General features: G+C 37.1%; 3 protein-coding genes across 7 annotated transcripts; 2 read left to right on the forward strand and 1 right to left on the reverse strand.

Annotated features, from left to right (window-relative positions):
• Positions 1-1,199: 1,199 nt before the first annotated feature.
• lgals3a (lectin, galactoside binding soluble 3a) lies at positions 1,200-12,027 on the reverse strand. Of its 5 annotated transcripts, none has more exons than XR_014603551.1 (6): positions 11,795-12,027; positions 8,749-8,766; positions 7,356-8,048; positions 3,968-6,480; positions 3,733-3,889; positions 1,200-1,946 (listed from the first exon to the last, which is right to left on the reverse strand). XR_014603551.1 is itself a non-coding variant. In XM_084093084.1 (6 exons), exons 2-6 carry the CDS (start codon positions 8,761-8,763, stop codon positions 1,791-1,793), a joined length of 1,110 nt encoding a protein of 369 aa, XP_083949210.1. In that variant the 5' UTR covers positions 8,764-8,766; positions 11,795-12,027; the 3' UTR covers positions 1,200-1,790. The 5 variants fall into 5 exon arrangements, 3 of the variants coding, with proteins under 3 accessions (XP_083949210.1, XP_083949208.1, XP_083949209.1); XR_014603552.1 differs by lacking the exon at positions 11,795-12,027 and adding an exon at positions 10,653-10,832; XM_084093084.1 differs by having other exon boundaries at positions 3,968-4,056.
• gmfb (glia maturation factor, beta) lies at positions 10,062-14,427 on the forward strand. The gene is made up of 7 exons (XM_084093091.1): positions 10,062-10,339; positions 12,007-12,103; positions 12,210-12,259; positions 12,382-12,431; positions 12,562-12,644; positions 12,745-12,818; positions 12,903-14,427. The coding sequence occupies exons 1-7, from the start codon at positions 10,337-10,339 to the stop codon at positions 12,972-12,974; spliced, it is 429 nt and encodes a 142-aa protein (XP_083949217.1). The 5' UTR covers positions 10,062-10,336; the 3' UTR covers positions 12,975-14,427.
• A 2,066-nt stretch (positions 14,428-16,493) lies between these two features.
• cnih1 (cornichon family member 1) lies at positions 16,494-22,668 on the forward strand. The gene is made up of 5 exons (XM_084093090.1): positions 16,494-16,630; positions 18,530-18,598; positions 20,460-20,572; positions 20,741-20,884; positions 21,398-22,668. Exons 1-5 carry the CDS (start codon positions 16,550-16,552, stop codon positions 21,423-21,425), a joined length of 435 nt encoding a protein of 144 aa, XP_083949216.1. The 5' UTR covers positions 16,494-16,549; the 3' UTR covers positions 21,426-22,668.
• The last annotated feature ends 128 nt before the right edge of the window (positions 22,669-22,796 follow it).

Raw genomic sequence — 22,796 nt, forward strand, 5'->3', positions numbered from 1 at the left:
TCATGTTGGGAGTTCCCAGAAATAGGAAAGAGCATCATGGAGTCTTGCACATACTATGTTCTGCTTAATATTAGTGTTAATATCAGTGTTTTTAAAAAATATTTTAACATGTAAAAAACACTGAGCATTGTTGTCAGATTGACACCAACATGTAATAAGACTGACCATTGTGATAGAAATATTTTATGTAATGGGTATTTTCAACATTAAATGTACAGAGAAATGCAGACTAAGGATGCTCAGGTCAAAGGCCACTATACTTAACCAAAAAGTGCTTAACACAGAAGAACTAACAGTCATATTATTAGCTTAGATCATTACAAACCAATCACCAGAACAAATCACAGTGAAGAAGACTTGAGTGACATTGATTTTTACTCAACTGTATGATTTAAATGTACATGTATCTTTCTATTCAGGAGCCTCTTGGTTGTTGTGGCCAGTGATCTCCCGGCTGAGAATAAAACTTCGTTAAATAAAACTTTGTAGATTCTACGCTCAAAAGACAACAAAAGAAACAGCTCAAGTGTGATTGAGGTAGTGATAGTAGCTTCTTGACGGGACAGCGTCACCTTACTTCAGGGAAGTATTGTATTGTCTTGTAAGTATTCAGGGAATTACCTCGAGATACTGTAGTTTTTATTTTTAACAACTGGAAGTTGTTTAAATTGTCTGTGGTGAAGAAGTCAGATTAAGTAGGTTGTATTCATATTAAGAATTTCCACGACACCATATAAGTAGACAATTGCAAATATTATTTACATGGTGTGTTCAGTAAACCAAAATATGGTAATCACTTTCTCTGTGTCCCAGTTATATTTTGAATCCAAAATAGTATGCATGCTTTCACGTCAACTTATTGCACAACATTGTGCTGGTTCACCTTTAACTTTTCAGTTGTACAAAAGTGGAAAGACGAAAGTCTATATAATGCTGATAATCCTGACATAAATTAAGAAGCTAAAACAGATGCAAATGACAAATGGGTCTATGGTATAAGACACAGTTTATCACATGACCTGACAGTGTGCCCCAATACTCACACTGTCACATTACTAAAATGATGTATGTTTCTATGCCCAGTGAAGTGCATACTTCTAGACCACAGCAAAACTTTGAAGTGTGTAAGTTTTATGTTAAAATACTTTCTCCAGTCTCAGATCAACATGCAGAATATAATATGACCAAGCACATTTCAATTGGGGTAATACAGCATTTATTCGGACATAATTACTTGCTTATCTCCTTTATCACAATGCTTTAATTATTATGGTTTTATTCAAAATAATAAACATTTTCCAACATTCATACCAAATAAAAGAATATTCAGCCATTTTGATCTGATGTAATTCAGCACAGTGTCACAGCTCTGGTCTGCAGTTTTCCTGAATTAAAGATCGATAACTATAAACATAGCGTCTGAAAGGCTGGGCAATACATGTTTGATTTTTTACAAAATTAGTCACGTTCCGGTATACATGCAAAAGGGTAACTAGCATAATGCATTCTGACGGGTCAGAGCCGTTACGGTGTGTTAGACACGCATCAGTGATATCAGTGTCCTGATGACCTCTCAGACGAGTCAGAACTTTCTCTACATCTGTATTTCAATTGTTTAGATCATGTGGCGATCATGTGTTTGACTAATCTGCAATGGAGAGACGTGTAACAGATATATCATTATTACTTTTATTAATTTCTGTTCGTCCCACTTTTTTGGAGATAAAGTACTTTCTAAAGACCAATGACTTAATGTGTCACCTCAACATTGTCAAATGGCTCCCTGTGTTTCAGATCATGCTGGGGGCTGCACTGAACAGAGCAAGGTCTCCCTCTATGTGCAGACGAGTGACATCCTCCATCCCGCCTGTTCTGTGCTCAAACTCCAGCAGATGAACCCCGTCCACAGCCACCTTAAACCCGTCTGTCTCCACCAGGATCTTCAGCTGCACACAAAAACACATTATGGCCATGAACACTGCATATAAGTCTGGTTGTCAATTCACCTTTTAGTGCTTAGTCCTGTTCTGTACACACACAGTTCAGTAACAAAAGTTCAACTTCTGAAAAATTCAGGTAGTGACAAACCACTTTTACACAATACTACGCAGTGTGAACAGAACGGAACTGAACAACCAGCTGTTAATGACACATCTTATGTGTGTGTGATATAGGGGTGTAACGGTTCTCAGTAAAAAATCGAACAGTACTGTTCACAGTTCGGCATACATTTGCACCGCGGTTCATCTTAAATCTGACGATGCATATGCATCTATAATATGGTTTGTTGGAAAAACAAAAGACACGCAAGACAGACAGATAGAGTTAAGCTTATGTATGTTTCTGTCGATGGATAGGCATTCTGGCTTCCCCTAAACTTTGTTATAAAATTCCCCTAAACATGACCAGTCATTTACACCGTCATCACCCGGGTGTTGATAGCGCGCGAGTGCAGGTGACACTTGAACAGCACATGTTGCTATCTGTGTTTAAAATAAACTCATGGAAACCTTGCCAATTTAAACATTTAAGCGCAAGAAGACAAGAACACGGAAAGCGTGTGTACAGCGAGCAAATATTGAATTCTCTTTAAGTCTTGCGCTTGAACGGACAAATTCACACACAAATTATGTCAACATGCCCATCTTGGCGAGTATCCTAGCAAACGTTGTAGGTTATGTCTTAAGTTAACGTAACCAGCCGAGAAAGATGCATGTGTATCATTTTGGATCTGTCCATTATTTCTTAAAGTGACAGCAGCCTAATATTCCTGCTCTCTGTGTTTTTAATGTAAATCAAACACTCACTGCTCTTAACTGAATAGCTTTTGTAACTTTAAGAATGATTCATATTTATTTTATTTATCCAGTGAAGATTATATGCAATGTTGTTTTACGTTGATTACTTTATTCAGTTTCTGTACTGTTAGATACCTAAATAACCTGAAATGCACAATTTATTTTATTTTGTATTATTTGGTCTATTGTATTTGTTTGTGCTGTTGATTGTAGTTTGATTATTTGTTCTTAATTTCCTTGTTTTTATTTGACCGTAGTCCTTTTTCCCCCTGAACACCGAACTATACCGAAACCGTGACCCTAAAACCGTGATAAAAAAACGAACCGTGAGAAATTTGAACCGTTACACTTCCAGCGCAGTGCAAGAAAACCACAGGGAAAGAGGTACGAGGGACTCATTCTTGTTGCCAGATCTTGTTAAAAAAAACAGCAAACAAGAACATACATTTATTTTGGAAATACAGCCGAAAAATTGCAACCTGCACGTGTCTACTTTAATAACTGCATAAACTGGATGAGCCAAGCCCAATCAACAAGCCCAAAGACACTTATAAGTGGACATGTCAACACTGCAGGGGCGCGCTCTGCAAAGCTGCCTTCCAAACATAAACAGAACTCTGCCTCTGTCGACGGTGGTTTGGTTCAAATTGCGAAACACAACGAGTCTTTGGTCACTGTAATATCACTTTGGTCAAAAATAGAGGATGCCAAACGCGCAATATGCCAGGACTTCGCTATGGTATTGGTTACCACGGTGTCAAATTCATCGTAATTTCAGGAGCGAGTCATGTTCTGTACAAGGAATGATAATTCAGGGGATTCACTCCCATATTTCAATGCGGTTGTCATTCCTGAAACTTTACAGTGTGTACGTGGCCTATGGGGACACAGCTGAAATCAGGCATGGTTTAAATTCCTTCTCTGAAGGCCGTACCTCAAACTGTCTGCCCTGCACAAAGGGAAAGCCTCCATCTCTCTCCTCGGGACCCCAGCAGCCTCCAAATTCTGTGTTCCGTACGATAGTGTTCTCGTGGAAACGTGGGTTGAAATGGAAAACCACATCATGCCCCCTCACAAAATCTACATGGAACCTAAGAAAAGAGAAGTCAGTGTTTGCTTTGGACACGGTGAAGTAATGTCTTGTTTTGTTACATAAATGTGTGTGTTACCTGTTTCCTCCGGGTACCGGCTCACCCACGATAGTGATCAGGAGGCCGGGCATTATCCCTGCACGCAGCGGTAGATCGTACGGCAATGGCTAAAACACACATACACACAAACAGTTATTTGAAGTCCTTAACAGGGTTAACAGGTCTCTACAAGAAGAATATATGTAAGAATTTATCCTTCATCCTTGTTATTGTAGATAGCCTATTGATATTGTAAATAGGGATGTAAAAAATGTAATATCTGGCATGTTATGGCTGATAACCAATAAAAGGCGGATTAAGTAAAAATGAACCATAAATGCTAGGCTACAAGTGTACATTATAATATGCAGCATGAAAACTGGATATTAATTTAGAGATATGCTAAAGTTTATTTTTAACAGTGTTATTAATTGTGTTTTCACAGATTAACTTGATTTTAGAAATTAATGTAAATAAGTGACAGCAAAGGTAATCTAAATGCAAAAATAGGGGAAATTAGCATGTATAACTACATATCCAATAACAACTGATACTATTAAAATGTAAAGCTAATAATATCCACCAATAACCATATGGAGATATAATGGGCATCCCTAATTGCAAAGAAAACACCTGCAAGCAGCTACACGTTATGATCTCTATCCTAAAATGAACTCTATATTCCAAAATTTGACTGCACAATAAAGATAAGAGACACAAAATTGCAGTCTCTTAAAAATACACTACAGTTCAGAAGTTTATGGTCTGTACACATTTGTTTTTAAAAGAAGTCTCTTATGCTTATAAATGCATAATTATCTCATACATTAATTTGATCAAAAATACAGTATGAACAGTAATGTTGTGTAATATTATTATTATTTAAAAATAATTTATTCCTGGGATGCAAAGCTGAATGTTCAGCATCATTACTCCAGTATTCAGTGTCACATGATCCTTTGCTGATTTGCTGCTCAAAAGGCATTTTTTCAGGATTCTTTGATGAATAGAAAGTTCAAAAGAACAGCATTTATTCAAAATAGAAATTGTTTGTAACATTAAAATGTTTACTGTAATTTTTCATCAATTTAATACACCCTTGCTAAATAAAAGTATTTAAATACATCTTACAGACCCCAAAACTTTTAATAAAGTTATTATAATAATAATTTGTTACATTTATATAGCGCTTTTCTGGGTACTCAAAGCACTTAGAAGAGGGGAATCTCCTCAACCACCAGCAATGTCTATTCACCAATAAACTGTGATTAAGTACAAAAAACAAATATGTGCATAATCATTAATGTTGGATTAGCCCTGTTCCCCTGAGAGCTCAGAGTTTTACACATGAAGTACTTGACAGGTTTCATCATCCTTTAATACATTTACTCATTATGTCTCTAACTTTCTTCCATTCTCCATTATAAAATTCCATGGCTTTTCCATAGTGTGCAAAATAATACGAAGCCCTCCCTGACATTTAACTGGACTTCAATTCAACGGAATATTTTTCCAACTTAAACTGGAAAAAAAAAGCTAGTTACTCAACGTCATAAAAGCTTATGTATACTAAACAGCAAACACCCAAAACAAATCCAAACACACGTCCCTTTTTTTCTCTCTCCTATTTTAGCTAATGCCACGTCAGAGATCACATGACATCAAGCTTATAAACAACTTTGCTATGGCAACACTGTGACAAATTTCATAAACTGCCAATCCCTGATTCCAAACCCCACCCACTGACTCATTATTCCTTTCAGTGAAAAAAGATTAAACACACACTACCTTTCAAAAGTTGGAATAAGTAAGATTGTTATAAATAAAAGATATTTATATTTTTATTCAGCAGACACATTAAACTGATCAAAAGTGACATTTAAGAAATATATGATACAAAATATTTCCATTTCCAATAAATGCTATTCTTTTTAACTTTCTATTCATTAAAGAATCCTGAAAAAAGTATCACATTTTCAAAATCAGCATATTAAAATGATATCTGAAAGGTCAATTCTAAAATATATTTTAAATAGAAAACAGTCATTTTAAATTGTAATAATAATAGTTTTACTGTCTTTTTGATCATAGCCTTGTAAGCATAAGAGATTTCAAAAACACTGACCGCAAACTTTTGACTGAAAAGCTCTCAACTTACCTACAATATCTGACAAAAGCTGACTTTTAACAAACAATAAATTGAGCCCATTAAAAACCTTAAATTTCAATAGCACACATCTGTTTGTTGTATAAACACAAAGTGCATTATTTATTTTTTCTCTTTTTTATGCAATAACATCATTAAAACATACACCTGTCAATAGTATTAAAATAATCACGAGTGTACTTTGCAGAAAGTGTCTCAGCTACATTAAATATGTGCATTTGTTTGCAAAGGTGATATGCAAATATATCAGCATGAGTTTGTGCTAAATGTCCAGAACTCTGATTGGATGTTAACTGGGGTCTTTTTGATGGCTGCAGTGCTGTCCTCCTCCTGTGATTGGCTGAGATGTTCATTGTGCTCAAAAATATGGAGGTCTATATGGTGGCTGAAAAACAAGAAGAGGAGCTTTTGAGATCTGTCGTTTTAACGTGATCCAGCAGAATGAGACCACCGCAGGAACATCCCAGACCTCAAAAGCTAAACCTACAACCCTGAAAGCAACACTTATGTCACCAACACTTTGATAAAATAAACTCCAGCAGGCCGAAAAACAAATCCCCAGCAACCACCAAACCAAGCAAACAAAGCCAAATCCCTTTATACACTAGGGCTGGGTTGACAATATTCATTTCTCGATTTTAATCGATTCTCATTTTCATGAACCGAAATCAATCCGTCTCTGAATTCAAAAATAATTTTCAAAAATCGGATTGGAGTAGAAACGTATTTTTTATCATTAAAGTTTATATTATTATAAAAACTTCCTTATGTGCAATTTAAATGTTTGTATACAAATCAGCTGTTAATTTTAACCTTTTATTTAATAGTAATGTACCAACTGACAGGGTTCCCCCATATAGTTACAGTGTGCTATTGAATAGTTGGGGATATTTGGGGATATTTAATTTAATTAATCAATCAACAATACTATTGATCAGCATTACCAAACGTGGACGTTTTCCACTAGAAACAAGCACTGATGTATTATTTTAATTAAATACTGTGAAGCTGCTTTGATACAATCTGTATTGTGAAAAGCGCTATATAAATAAACTTGACTTGACTTGACTTGATTAGTTATCACTTCAGGGAGAAAAATAACTCTCATGTAACTGTACCCGATATACAGTATATCCTTATGAATTGAGTTAGAAACTGAATTGAATCGCAAGCCTGTGGACTGAAATCTAATCAAATCTTGAAATTTGTGTCAATATCCAGCCCTATTATACACCCATTCATACGGTCATGATTACTCACCAGCATTCCACCTGGAGCTGCAGGCCCTCCGTATGGTCCCATGGGCCCTGGACCGAAGCCTCCTGGTGGGCCAGGTTGAGGAGGGAAGCCCCCTCCGTGTGTACCCCAGGACCCTGGTGGTATTGGGGGAAACATTCCTCCTGCATATCCTGGGCCTCCATCTGGTGGAAAGGCACCAGGGCCTCCTGGGCCGTACATGCCAGGCCCAGATGGACCTGGTGGGTAAGGCACATTTGGATATGGGCCCTGTGGAGCCCCAGGTGGGGAAGGGAACTGTCCAGGAACAGGGTATGGCATGGGTGCCCCACCTGGTGGGAACTGACCTGGCATCGAGGGAAACTGTCCCGGAGCTCCAGGGTTGGAAGGGAACTGTCCAGGTACGCCCGGACCTGGAGGGTATCCGCCCGGACCTGGAGGGTATCCACCCGGGGCAGCTGGGGCTCCAGGAAACTGGCCCGGGGCTCCTGGGCCGGGTGGAAAGGAACCAGGGGCAGATGGCCCGCTCTGGGGAAAGCCAGAAGGAGCTGTTGGTTGGCCAGGGCCTCCTGAGGATGGGAAATTAGGGCCACCAGGGGCCGCACCAGGCCATCCAGGATTAGTGGGGGGCGGAGCACCATTTCCAGGAGCTGATGGATTGGTGTGTCTAGTTTTTGATGCTTCACCAGAAACATCATCTGGGATTGCGTCCGCAAGCTACAGGAAGAAGATGCAGGAGATATCACAGCAAATGAAACATCAACTGAATTTTAGCAAAAATACTTTTGAACTGTTTTTATCGGTGCAAAGCCAAAGACTTACTAGGGCAAACAGTGGAGTTCAAAAGACTGAGACCAAATTGAAGATATGGGACTAAAAACCTAAATTAAACTTGTAAATAAACTTTTAGGACTTCGGAAAAAAACTAAAACAAAGCAACATTATGATGTAAAATGAATCATGTTTAATATTTCTAGGTCAGTAATTAAGCAAATTTGTGACACTGATCATGTGAACTGAAATCATCTCAAATCATGCTGGACAACATGATCATCAGGTTTTGATCTCACTTGAAGTTCATGCAGCTTGAGTGCTGCTGTCATTAAAGCAATATATATATATGAATGCTCAATAGAAACTTTTCCACTAGTGGTCTTGCGCGTTTGGACCCCACTGTATTTTATAATACATCTTGGTATATCTATGACTATACAGAATTATTGAATATACTTGCTGAATAAAGAATACTAAATTAAATTGATGGGAAATGTAAATAACCGAGTCTACTAGTACAGTCATTTCTACTGCTGCTAACATGTACTAACTTACAAAGTTTCTTATTTTACTAACACAGGAGGAAATACAAGCCCAAAATGATACAAGTGAACAACAATTCATAAACAGTTAAAAAACTTACCGAAAAGTCTGCCATGGCCTAACAGAGAAACAAGAAGTGACATTTATTATCATACAATTGCATGCAAATCATAATCTGTCATAAATCTAGCACATGTAGACAACTAGTTGTGAAGACGCTATTAATAAAGAGAGACGTCACTGGATTCAACACACTGTCGCAAATGGTTATTTTAAACACTATACATTTAAAAATGATCTGGTTTAAGATGAAATCAGGCACCATTCTAACTAACGTATACACAAATCAAACTGTGTCATCTATACACATGCGCATTTTGGGTGAAATGTGAGCAGGTTTGTGAGCACAAGCACCTCGACTGGATCAGGGCCTGCGGTCCGAAGATACGGGTTTCTGAGCAGCACCAGGTCCCGTCGCCCGAAAAGATCCGAAAGTCAGTATTACTAAACTCTATACAGGAAGTGAGGTGATAACTGGAATATTGAGGGTTTTCAACGGCGTGTTTGAAAACAATGTGAGCACCAAACTATATGGATGCGACATTTACCGCTGTAGTTAAAGGCACAGATCAATCTACTGTGTTTGTAGATCAGATATGAGCGCTACACAAGCGCATGCTCCCCGATGGGCGTGCCATCTGAGGGATGGGCCGGTTTATCTGCGCATGCGTAGGGTTACTGTGACGGAGAGTGGGGAGGGGGGTGTTCAACCCTGGGATGCTTAATAAAACAACCATAATAAAATGAATCACACTCCCACAACTGGTTTATAAACTTTTCCGGTTTTTTAAATGTCCTTCCACGAACAGAGCCTGAAAAAGTAAAGATTTTCCAACAACTGGTAAATGTTGATGTGATTGTGAAGGTTGACAAAAATGGTGATTGTCAACCTATGAGGCCAATATATGATTTTTTTGCTACCCTGATCCTAAAATTTGGGACATATCTACAATTTGAACCATGATTTGTGTGATTTTTCTGTCGCTACATTTACATGTAAATTTACATTTCCCATAAATAATAATAAAAAAAACATATTAATTTGATATTTTCTACAATAAATATGAAATGTAAAAAAAAAAAATCTGCTTAAAAAATTAGTGCGAAAACAAAATGTTATATATTCCTGACAAGCGTCCCTGTAGAAATGGATCAATCTGTTACATATGGTTATATATATATATATATATATATATATATATATATATATATATATATATATATATATATATATATATATCTTGTTTTATACAGTCTATGGGAGAGATAGAAGAAGCATTAATTCGATATAGTTAGTTAGTTAGCTATTTAATTAGAACAGATAGTAATCCAACCAAATCCTTTAATGTCCCTGTGGGAGCGGAGAGATCTTGTTTTATACAGTCTATGGGAGAGATAGAAGCATTAATTCGATATTTCTTTCCATGAACATCAACCTGAGTTCATGTCAAAACGCTGCTGTTCTGGAATCAGACAGAGCTCGTCCTTTTATGGGTGAAACGAACTGATCCAGGAACAGTCAGCCATTCAAAGCCTGGCGCGTTCAGGCGTTCTGATTGGTCAAACGAACGTCACGAGACGCGGCACGGTAGAACTCCTGCACTGCTGGGCTCGTGCTGTCTGTGAAAATGGTGAGTACAAAAACTGGCTTGGATTAATAAAAACATTTTAATGGCGGCGTTGTCTTATAGGATGTATAATAATACGGAGGCATTTCCAAATAACGCCGTAGGCCTCAAGGGTCAGTGATATGTGTATGTTAGAGAGGTTGTTGTTTTTTTAAGAGCCCTGTTGCAGTTCCACCCAGTGCTTTGTGATGAGCTGCATGTCAAACCCTCTCCTGCATCACACCGACTTATAAAGTTTACTAAAATAAAGGCACGTTTGGCGTTACAATTACCCTAAAACTCTGTTTAGAATTTTCACGAGATAGGATTGCCTTACATAAGTGATATGATGGAATTCCGGCGGCTCCCGGGGAATTCTCATTTCCTGTTGCGGGCAGGGACGTGCTCTGCTCACACTTCAGTATTTCAAGGAAATGTTGGAAAATCTGCTGTGCTGAGCGACAAAAAGACAGTGTGGCTCCTTTTCTTGGAATGCCACGTCAAGCCACGATCAAACAATGTAATTTAATCAGAGCAGAAATGGCAAACAATGCAATGAAATAAATGCTTCGCATTCCACCAGCACTGCACGACAAACACGTTTGCCCACTTCGTCCGCCACATCAACAGCTAAGAAAGTGTTGTTCTCCTCCTGATGACCCACACTCATTGTCCTAATGGAGGAGTTTTGTGAACTCCTAATCTTTGAAGACCCCATACAGCTGGATGCTGTTGTATGTTAGAGAGAGTAGACAGGTGGTTTCGTTGTAGCATTATATTGAACTGATATGAATTAGAGTTTGTTAACAGAATAACAATTTCACAATCAGAAGAAATACATTGTAGTTTCCACTCTCTCTACTTTCAGTCTGGTTATTTCTTACTATAGGTCAATGGTTCTCAACCTTGTTGACTCAAATACAATATTAGTCAGTATAAAGTCAGTTTAATGTTGTACATATTTATTTTTAGCATTTTAATTTAGATTGTTAATTTGAATACTTATTGGAGCTTACAAACTCTCAACCCTGTGTGTGTCCCTAACCTGTATGACTCAGTCATATTGAAAGAGATTACCAGTAATTGGGAGTTTTTCAGGTTGATTAATTATTTATACACTACTAGTCAAAAGTTTGGATATGCTTGTCTAACCCAACCGACAAGACGAGAGGAAAAACCGCCTTGAATGTGGTCGCTGGATACACCTAATGAACTATGGTTATAATATGACTGAGAGTGTGCTGAGCTGTAATTTAGACAAAGGATGGCTATTTTAAAGAAACCAAAATATAAATTACATTTACATGTAATCATTCAGCAGATGCTTTTATCCAAAGCGACTGAAAATGAGGAGAACATTAGAAGCAATCAAACCAACAATTGGGCAACAGTATGCAAGTGCTGTGACTAGTCCCTGTTAGTCTAACACAGTAGCAACGACAACTAAAATCAAATGAGAAAAGAAACAAATACACTTACATGCTGCTGTCCAATTCTGTTGCTTGACCACTTCTCCTAAATATTTTTTGTATTGTTTTTGGTCTACATAATTCACATACTTCAAATATTGTATAATGTATTGTATAATTACACTGTAACACGGACACCTTAAAATAAAATGTAACCGCTGATAGATTTTATAATATTTTAAAATGTGAAAAAATAGTAATAAGAAAAATGTGTGTGTGCAGAGTGAATCTTTAGTTGTGTGTGAGGTGGACGAAGACCTGGTGAAAAAGTTGCGCGATTTCCGCTTCAGGAAGGAAACCAATAATGCTGCCATCATCAGTGAGTTGAACTTAAATGAAACACTCAAACTGGTCCACATGCTCACACTTTCCCATATACCATGAGGATTGAATGTTGACATTGCTGTATTCTCCTCTGGTTACAGTGAAGATTGATAAAGACAAACAGCTGGTGATTCTGGAGGAGGAGCATGAGGTAAATTCACACACACACATCATATAACCACTTTTATTGCATGAATACATAATAGATGGCTTTCCAGTGGAGATTACAATTGAACAGCTCAGTGGTGTAAACCAGGGTTTGATTTCTTGTAGGATATTTCCCCTGAAGATCTGAAGAACGAGCTACCAGAGAGACAGCCCAGATATCCTTAACTAAAACAGTCACTTTGTACACTACCATGATTTAAACTCTAGTAACTTATGGGACTTTCAAGAAATGTACTATTTTCCATTCAACATTGAACAATCATTAGTTTCCCTAACCTGTGACACATTTGTAGTCTACAGCTATAAGTACGAGCACGATGATGGGAGAGTGTCCTACCCTCTGTGTTTTATCTTCTCCAGTCCTGTTGGTAAAAAAAAAAAACTGTTTAAAAATTCAATATGCACAAACTCAGTAATATGAAGCAGTGCTATGTCTCCAATTCTCTAAAATGAAACACACTTTCCCAGGATGCAAACCTGAGCAGCAGATGATGTATGCCGGCAGCAAAAACAAACTGGTACAGACGGTTGAACTAACCAAGGTGAAACACTTGACCTTACACCCAGTGATGTTCTTTCTTTAAAGCAGTGTAGTGGGAATGGCTTCTAAATATTATTTTTTTCAGGTGTTTGAGATAAGGAACACCGAAGACCTGACAGAGGAGTGGCTAAGAGAGAAACTGGGCTTCTTCCGCTAAGAGCAGACCGAACAAGCTACAACTCGTGTTTAAAGAGTGACCGAGATGGGACCATCACCTCCAAACGGAGAGAATACCATAGTCCATCTGATACTGTCTGTTTGTGTATGTTTGAATGCTTCTGCCCAAACTCTAAACCCGCCTGTACCAGTTTAAGATGACAGATATTTGAGGTGCAAAGACAAGAAAAGAAAATAAGAAAGCAAATTCCACAAGTACTCTGAACTATTCCTTGGATTTTTAGAACCATTCCACTCTCATCCCTGAGCAGTAAAGTATGTCCTGGCCTGCACAGGCAATCCAATCTTACTGCCATGATAGTTGGGTCGTGTTGTGATTTTAGGCAATCCCATGTCAGCTATCCTACATGATCGATGACATGGCAACATATTTAAACATTCTAAAACTCTAACATGTGATGTGTTTTCCCAGTTATGTCTTCATGTAATGCCCTGATATTACAAGGGCCTTCGTAATGCATTTTCTACCTCTAATTTGGAGTATTTTTGACCAAACATTAATTATTTTGTTTTGATATCTGTTGAACTGTAATGGTAGGCGAAGGGTTCAGAAGTCGGGAGAAGTTGGGAGAGAGTATTTGATTATCGTATCTGACCTGTTGTCTTGAGTGTCATACATTTATTCTGTTATGCCTTTTTTTAAATCTGTTCTCACAACCTGACAAACAAATCTCCACTAAAGATCTAGAATCTGTGAGGACAATTGGGTGAGAGTTCTGGGACTTATTTTTATTGATTTATTGTTTTTGGGAAAGGGGGTAAGGTATACATCACCCAGACAATCTGTCCCACCTTTTTGGAAATGTGTAGTTTTAGATGTACAGCGACAGGGGTTTGCTATGCTATGGTGTTATTTGGCCACAGGGATCATCTCCTAATGAATTCCTCTCTCTCTCTTTGTCCAGCTAAACACTAAAATAAAGCCGTTGTCGCTATTCTTGAGTTAATGCAAAGCATTGCTATTTCCATATTTATGTAAAAACAATCATTCTATTGGCAAAATGTAAACACTGGAAATTAATTAAATGTTTACAGCTTAACAGAGTAATACAAATAGTTGGAGGAAGTGATATTGTGGTTTCGATTAGTAATACCTCTGCAGATCTTGCGTCTTTCAGAATCTGTGAGCTCTAATGTGGGTCAGGCTCATCTCTGTACATCTGTAGAACCTGTAACACCTGTGATTAGTGCTGTTACCTATTAAACACTGATTGCTCACTTTGGTGGTTTATATGATGTGGACATCACATGATATGTCCCATACATAGTGAACTGTGTATGTGTTTAATGTCAAATTTTTAATGACTGAAGATGCTTTTCCTGGTCATTTATAATCTCTTCAAACCAGAAAAACAGTTAACCTTTCAATATGTGTCTCAATTACATTTGTCTGCTGTTTTGAATAATTAAATAGAAGTTTTTTTTCCTTTGAATATTTGACCAAGTGTTTAACTGGAGTGTTCTTGATTGTATTCACACCTTTATTTTTAAACTTCTTAGTTGTGCATCGTGTGTTCATGTCATGGTAGTGTTTTTGAGTCATTTGTACAGTAAGCAAAGGGTGAAATAATGTCATACAAAAAAATAACTAGCCTAAAATGTAATATTGAGGTCATACGTTAAATTTGAGTATCTTACTGGTTTTAGCAAAGTTTACTGGTTGAAGTTGGTTGTAAGTGGATGATACATTATTCTGTTCTGAATAATGGCCATTACTTTTTAGGAGTGCAATGAAGACTTACCTATCCTGGTTACTGTAGTCTCGCGTAGCCAGACCTTCAGACTGACGGCTGAAGGTCTGGACTCTATCGCATCTTTTCTTGGCCAAGGACCGCCCAAGAGGACGTTTGACTGACATGTAACGCAACCAATCACAGTTCGCTTTGTTCCGCGTCATGTTTAGGGGCGTGGCAATATAATGTCGACGTCCCTACAATAACAGACCGGTGTGCACCTAATAAATTATTCATTCAAGAACGTTGTGCAAGTTTACTGCAACAATGGAGCCGCGAACTTCATATACTTTTTGAAAATCCAGCGTTTAATTGATCCTGGCAAGCGCTCATTGCCACAGTTGTAAACACAACGGCTTTCTTCTTCCACGAGGGGTTTTGGCATCACAGCATTTGTTTCCAGGCGGGCCGATAAAGAATGCGACACACACGTCTCCCGGACATCCTGTAGAATTCAACCAATCAGTTCGCGACTTCGAAACTCCTGAAGTGTTTCCAGAAAAGTATGCCATATGCATCAGACGTTCAGCCAACGTTCCGTGGGCGTGACGTCTGAGGCTGAGACTATGGTTACTGAGACTTAAGACCAATGTTCAGTCGGCTTGGGAAGGAAGTATCTGGTAAGAGAGTGTAATTCCATTAGACAAACAAGGTGATTTAGCCATGCCTATAAACATGACAAGTCAATTCTATATTCAATGACCGCTGGGTTTGCATTAGTAAAACAGTATTAGGTTAATGGCTAAAAGCATTAGAAAATTCTACCCACAGTTGTTTTCATGTGGTTTTGATTTAATCTGTCTGTTTGGGCGCTATTGATCTAGTCCTTAACAAACATGCATCACCTGACGTGACGATATATTGTCATATCATCTTGCCCCAGGAAGTGAAAAATTCCATCAGAGTAAATCTTGTTTGTTTGCAGTTAACTGGCTTTACATTTCCATAACATATCTGAATAATCCCTTTTTGTTTTTCAAATTCAATTTTTATTTTACCAACCACGACTATAGTAGCCTAGGCTAACATGAATGTTGTAACATTCAGTAGGCTACAACACACAGTATAGAAGACTTCTGCAACTTATTACGAAAAGATGAAAGGTTTTAAGAGATTTGTATTATGTCAGTCACAGCAATGGCATTCAGCAGAATCACTTTTTCAGGCCTGGTGGATTATATATCGCATATTTTCTAAACTTGGGATGGGTCAAATAGATAAGAGTTTACAGGCAAAAATGCAAGAAGATCTCATCTTTGGCTTAGCAATTGTGTTTTCATATTAAAGCAGTTCAATCTCACATCACTTTCACTGCAACATGTAAAATATTCTCTTAAATTAGGCTCTTCAAGCTTTTATGTTCATGATTCATATTTGTCAGTATTTTATAGGCCCTAAAGTCTGTGTTAATGTTAATGTTATTAATTCATTCAGCACATTTTATTAATAATATTATCAGTACGCATCTTTGTCTCTTAGACAAATTTCAACCTAAATCTATTACTCACACAAAGCTATCATGGCTTCAGGAGATTAGGAATATAAAGTCTGTAGACTATTTTACCTCAGGGTATTTTAGTCTTTTTTAAATTCAGAGGTAGCCTTTATGAATATGTGAACATGCTATGAATGATTGTGCTCCACGAAAAACATATGGGCTTGAAGGATGTTATTATTTCATTATTATTATTTCATTTATTTATACTTGGGGTTTCCCCTACTCTCGCGTTTTTTCGAGTATGTGAATTATCCAGTCACGTGACATACAGCTGTCTCAACGTCACAGCAATCGTCGGTCTGGATAATTCCACATGAGCGAAAAATGGCGTTCACATTCGCGGCCTTTTGTTATATGTTGGCTCTTCTGCTGACGGCGGCGCTCATTTTCTTCGCTATTTGGCATGTAAGTGTTTTGAACAGAACTCCAACACATTCGCTAAGGTTTTTAAATCAGACACTCTGTGGATAGTGACATTAGTTCAACAGAGAGCAGAGCGCGAGACAAACGCGAATGAATGGCACGAGCGCAACCTGGTGACACCCATTATTATCATTACCGCTAATCTTCCGTTAAACAATTAGGGTATTTCTGTGTATCTAAACGTATTATCTACGGGGTTAGCCACATTTAGTTCACGCTTTGTTTATTAGTTTCTGTCGCATCTAATACTGGTGATCACGGGCGGATGGGGCGCGCGCTCCCGTTTGGCTCTCGTGCATGTGTTTACAGATCAGTGATAAATCAGAACTGATGCTACAATCAACAATATACAACAATATATCAACAATATATATAAAATATTGCATGTTAGAATTAGAACTGTTATGTTTTTGTGAGAATTTTGAGTTATTTGCGGACAGAACAGCTATGGCAAGCCGTTTTAACTTTTATTAATTTCCAGGATTTGAATTGTTGATATCTGTAATTATATTTTCACTAGTGAAATGTCACCATAGGCTGCCATTCAAAATCAATTGTTGATGTCAAGAATTGATTTCTTACTAGTAGAAATATAATTTTTGATATCAATAATTACATTGTTACTAGTAAAAATGCGAATTCCTGATGTCAATAATTCAATTGTTACTAGTTGAAATGTCTATTCTTGATATCAACAATTGAATTGCTACTAGTACAAAAATTCATTTTTGATATCTGAAAATGTATTTCTGATATCAATATAATTTCAGATATCTAAAATGGCTTTCTTACTAGTAACAATCACATTCATGATATCAGAAATTAACATTGTCACTAGTGAAAATTGAATTATTGATATAAAAAATGAACATTGTTACTAGTAGCAATTCAGTTGTTGATATCAAGAATGGACATTTCAACTAGTGACAATTTAATTCTTGATATCAAAAATAAAGGTTTTTACTAGTAAGAATTGTATTTCTGATATGTGAAATTGGAATTTCAACTAGTAAGAAATCAATTCTTGATATCAACAGTGGATTTTGAATGGCAGCCTATGGTGACATTTCACTAGTGAAAATACAATTACAGATATCAAGAATTATAGTTTTTACTAGTTGAAATTAAATTGTTGATATCAAGAATTAGCATTTTAACTAGTGAAAATTTAATTTCCGATATCAAAAATTGCCATTGTTATAGTAGAAATCTAATTCCTGATATCAATAACTATCATTTTAACTAGTAAAAATTTAATTGTTGATATCAAGAATTAGTATCCTGGAAATGAATAAAAGTTAAAACGGTTTGCCATAGTCTGGTGTCATTAACCTGTTTCAGAGAACCAGTATCACATTTCTGCCTTTGCTCAAATATGCCAAATACATTCAAACGTTTTCATGTCGCAATAGTGACTGGAATATTGTTTTTGTTTTTTTCATCCCTTTCTCCACCAAGAGATAAATAAGGGGACGTGTGAATTTCATACAATAATATTACTTTTGGTAATGGATTAAATCTGTCATTACCAATTTTCATGAGTAAACAATTCTAACCTGAATTTGATTCAGGCATACAGGATATTACTTTCCTCATTTCCTAATTGCATAATTTCTCTTGCGACACAAATCTCATGAAATATTAAGCTCTTTAAGCTTTTGTTTGCTAGTATTTTACGGTCTGTTTGTAAATTAATTGTTTTAAATTACTCATTCATCCAGCACAAGAATATTTCTGAATGCTTAAAAAGCCTTGTAAGTGTTGTTCTGAAAGAATAACACATTCCTGACATATGATGATGTGTGAAATTATGTTTGTATGTTTACTCCTGGATCATGTTTAACTCTTTTTTTTTTTCTTTTTTTTTCGTTTTACTTTTAGATAATTGCATTCGATGAGCTGAAGACTGACTATAAGAATCCTATAGACCAATGTAACACATTAAACCCGGTAAGTGAGTGTTTTTGGAGAGATGCCGGGTGATGCATGCACTCCTGTTTCTTCTCTTCTATCACAACACTGTTCTGCTAATCAATGAAATCATCTGCAGTGAATGTTGCTTTCCAACACTAACACTACTAGAGTTTGATTTTCTGATTTGCATTTTGTGTTTATTTATTTTCTTAATATTTACTTTTTACCTTTTTTCCTCTGATTGGCTCAAAGACAGTTGACAGGGTGAAAAAAATTAAAAGGGTCAGGCTTGCTCTGAAGGTTGGTACCAGAATTCAGCTTAAGATCAGTAACAGTCTCTGTGTGCACGAGCGGAGTGTTTACAAATGTCTTTTCAGTTAACTAACACCTCAATGTACAAACATGCCGAGCAGGGAGACAGGATCTGATTTATGCCAACTGAACAGCTTGATTATGATTACAGAGGTTGTCTCGTCTTGCAAATGCCATTACATATGCTGAATGAACTGCTCCTTTAGGGTTGCTTATATCTCACTCATGTTTGGCTGGTTTAGTCCGTTAGCGTGGGGTTGGGTGGAGGCACAGATGTCTGCGCAGGTGTATTCTCGAGTGTAGGAAAGACAGTGGTTTACAGGGAAAAGTGTTAACTGAAAAGACTTGCAAATGCTCAGAACATGCATGTGCCGTTCTGTCCCCCCCTCCTTCGTTTGCTCTTTACCCAGAGCGACTAACTCCATTTATGATGTCTCACTTAGAAAGTGTTCTTATAAACTTGGCACCGCTGTAAAGCAATTGCACCATTAAGATAATGCAGGAGAAGTCATTATTTCAAGTACACTTGAGATTAATGATGGATGGGAAGGAAGAGCGGGTGTAGTGAGTATCTTTGGTGCACATTCATCTAGAGTTGAGGAATGGTATACCTTAGAATCGACTCAGGGTTGGTGTTTCTGGCTGGATGTGTCCAATCACTCTCAGAAGGATATGCTTAATGAGTTTTGAGGCAATTTTACTTCATAATCACCATCAACAGTTTGAATTTTTAATTTTTACTATGTGTTTGTGTTGGGCGAAAGCAGAACACACACTTTTTCTCTTTTGCATGGGCTTTATTGTGTTGTCTTCATATACCGGTTATGATCAGGCATGGCAGGGGCAGCCTGGGGTCCTTGTAGCTTCTCCCTTCCTCAGCATGGCTGCTCTTCTCACTCTGCCTGGCATTGTTTCCCTGTAAAAAACACAATCCTGCCTCTGTTCCCATACCTTTGTATGTGGGCGGGGGTTGGGGGTGTAGTAAATGTTGACTTGTCTGTTTTTTTACAGTAATTTGCTAATGGCCAGATGTTCTATTTGCCTAATAAGAGAAACTCTGCACTCTATATTTGACTAAATCTAAAGCAGATGGAGTATAGTATATTCTTTACAAACCTTTGGGATATAATAGATAACCTGTTTCAGAGGTTATTGAGTAGGAATAGGTGTTCTGCTTGATGAACTTGATGATGTCATAAGTTCTTAAATGGATCAAAGGTCTTTGAATTCTAAGCTCTTGAATTTTTCACATACTATTTGCATAGGGATTTTTAATTTTATTTTGCAGTCTATACCATGTAATTTAAAGTCACTTGTTAAATGTAAATATTTTATTTATCATTGCTTTAAATAATGATTTATGACAGTTATTCTCAGCTGATCTGGTTCTTCTGAGGTTTAGAGAGATTTAAATGTGCATAGACTAGCAAGTACTAGAGCTCATGGGTTGGTGGTAATCCTAATGATTCTTACACCTGATTGGCTGGATTTGGGGCACAGGCTTCAGGCGCAATAGAACTCTGTCTCTAAGATGGATCTGTGTATGTTTTTTGTTTTCTGATCATGTGTTGTGTGGTTTCCTTAGCTCGTCTTACCGGAGTACCTCATCCATGTGTTTTTCTGCGTAATGTTCCTGTGCGCCGCAGAATGGCTGACGCTTGGACTCAACATGCCCCTGCTGGCCTATCACGTCTGGAGGTGGGTGGGGCGTTCAGCCCCAAACCAATCACAGATAAACACTTGCTGGATATATATATATCAAACATCTTAGCAGATGTGTCAAGCTAGTGTCTTTGAAGTTAATAAGTTATTAGTCAACATTGTGTCTTGCTCAAAGTGCAACATGAAGTGTTTGTTTGTGTGCAGGTATATGAGCCGCCCTGTGATGAGTGGACCTGGATTGTATGACCCCACTACGATAATGAACGCAGATATTTTGGCGTACTGTCAGAAGGAGGGCTGGTGCAAACTTGCGTTCTACCTCCTCTCGTTTTTCTACTATCTTTACGGGTATGTACAGTTGAATTGTTTATCAAACATATAGAAACGTAAAAAAAAAAAAAAAAGTATAAATATATAAAAAAATTTTATCTTATATACAGTACACTACACTAAGAAATTAATACTTTTATTCAGCCAGGATACATTTTATATATATATCTATCTCTCTCAATCAATCACTGTGTCCACAAATATATCAAGCACCATATTGAGTGATTTCATCATTGATAACGTTTAAAAAATGCTACTTGAGTGGCAAATCTGCATATTAGAATGATTTCTGAAGGATAATGTGACACTGAAGACTGGAGTAATGATGCTGAAAATTCAGCTTTGACATCTCAGGAATAAATTACCATTTAGAATATATTTTATTTGAAAGAAAAAAATTATAATTTGTAATATTTTGTAAAAATAATATTTAAAAAATGTGTGTTTTTGCTGTTTTTTTAAACACACGAGAGACTTCATCTTTAATCTTTGTATCACTGTGCTAATGTTTCTCTGGTCTTTTTATTATAGGATGATCTATGTTTTGGTGAGCTCTTAATCTGGATACAGCTGCAAAGTGTATATGAAGGCGTTTGAGATGCTGATTTTAAAACCCAAATGGAGCTTGGACTCGGACATCTCTCTCAGTTCTGCTTGGCTGTTTCAAATGGACATTGACTTTATTTACTCCTCATCAGCCAAGAACGATTCAGGACGCAAGCAGCCTGCACAACTCCAGAACCACACATGCAAAACTAAGTACAACCTTTTTAGACCTACTTAAAAGGTCTAAAACACACATTTTACACACATGCCGCACCAATGCCAAACCTCTTCACACACTGAAAGCATCAGCAGATTAGAGAAAACGGTTTACATTGACCAGATCATGTCCAAAGCAGATGCACAAGGGCTTCAAAACTATATTGCTGATGGATATGTGCAAAGATTTTACTCTTGTGTTTTCAAACTGTGGGGCAAAATAAAGATCTTGATTGTAGCATTTTTACAGACTTATTTTATTTTAACTATATTACTGCCTTGTTGCTCAGTCAGCTCTTTAATTTGACCTTCAGAGTTGTGTGCTGCTTTGGTAATTCATGATCTTGTAATACCATGTTTTTGAGCTCAGGCTGGTGGTCTTCTTCACCTTGATGGTTCTTATCAGATGAATGCTTCATTTCAAGTGTTAAAACCATTGTTTTTCTCTCATGTTGGAAGCAAACGAGGACTGATGCTTTCAGTGTATTGAAGGCTTTGCTTCGCTCATACATCCTTGAAATACTCTACATGTAACCTTTTTTGCTTTTAAATTTTGTTGTGTGAATTTGTATTTCTAAGTGGAATTGTTTTCTGATTTTATTTTTGTGAGATAGCAGAGATGACTGTGGATACCATTTTGGACACTGGTTTGATGTTGGCATGATCTCAGTGTGCCAAGATTTTTTTTATTCCGTCAGTAATCGCAGGCAATCCTCAGTCCTTCAGTGATGCTGTAGTTTGCGTCTGGATTCAGAGCAGAGCTGTGTGGAAGGAGCCTTGACTATACTGACAGTCAATGCATTTGTTCCTAATCACCAAGCTGGACCACCAAGGTGATATTTAGATAATAGGTTATTTTGGATTTTCCCTGTGATTGGTTTAGAATTTTCTTCGTTTGCCATTTTTTTGTGTGTGAGTGAATCCAGCTTGATATGTGTGTTTGAATGTTATAAAGTCTTGCAAGAGCTGTAGTAAATTGTGATTTTTTTTTTGCTTGTAATATTGCTTTAAAGTTCCCAATAAAGTCCTCCATACATTAACTCATGGCTCATTTTATGATGCCGTTTTCTCTGTATGAACTCCTGTTTATTCCATTTGGCTACAATAATGTGAAACTAGAGTTTGGTTTACTCTGATAGAATAGCACAAGTTTTTTCAACAATATAAT

This window comes from Abramis brama, assembly GCF_963993115.1.
Source record: "Abramis brama genome assembly, chromosome: 19".
Classification (NCBI taxonomy): Eukaryota; Metazoa; Chordata; class Actinopteri; order Cypriniformes; family Leuciscidae; genus Abramis; species Abramis brama.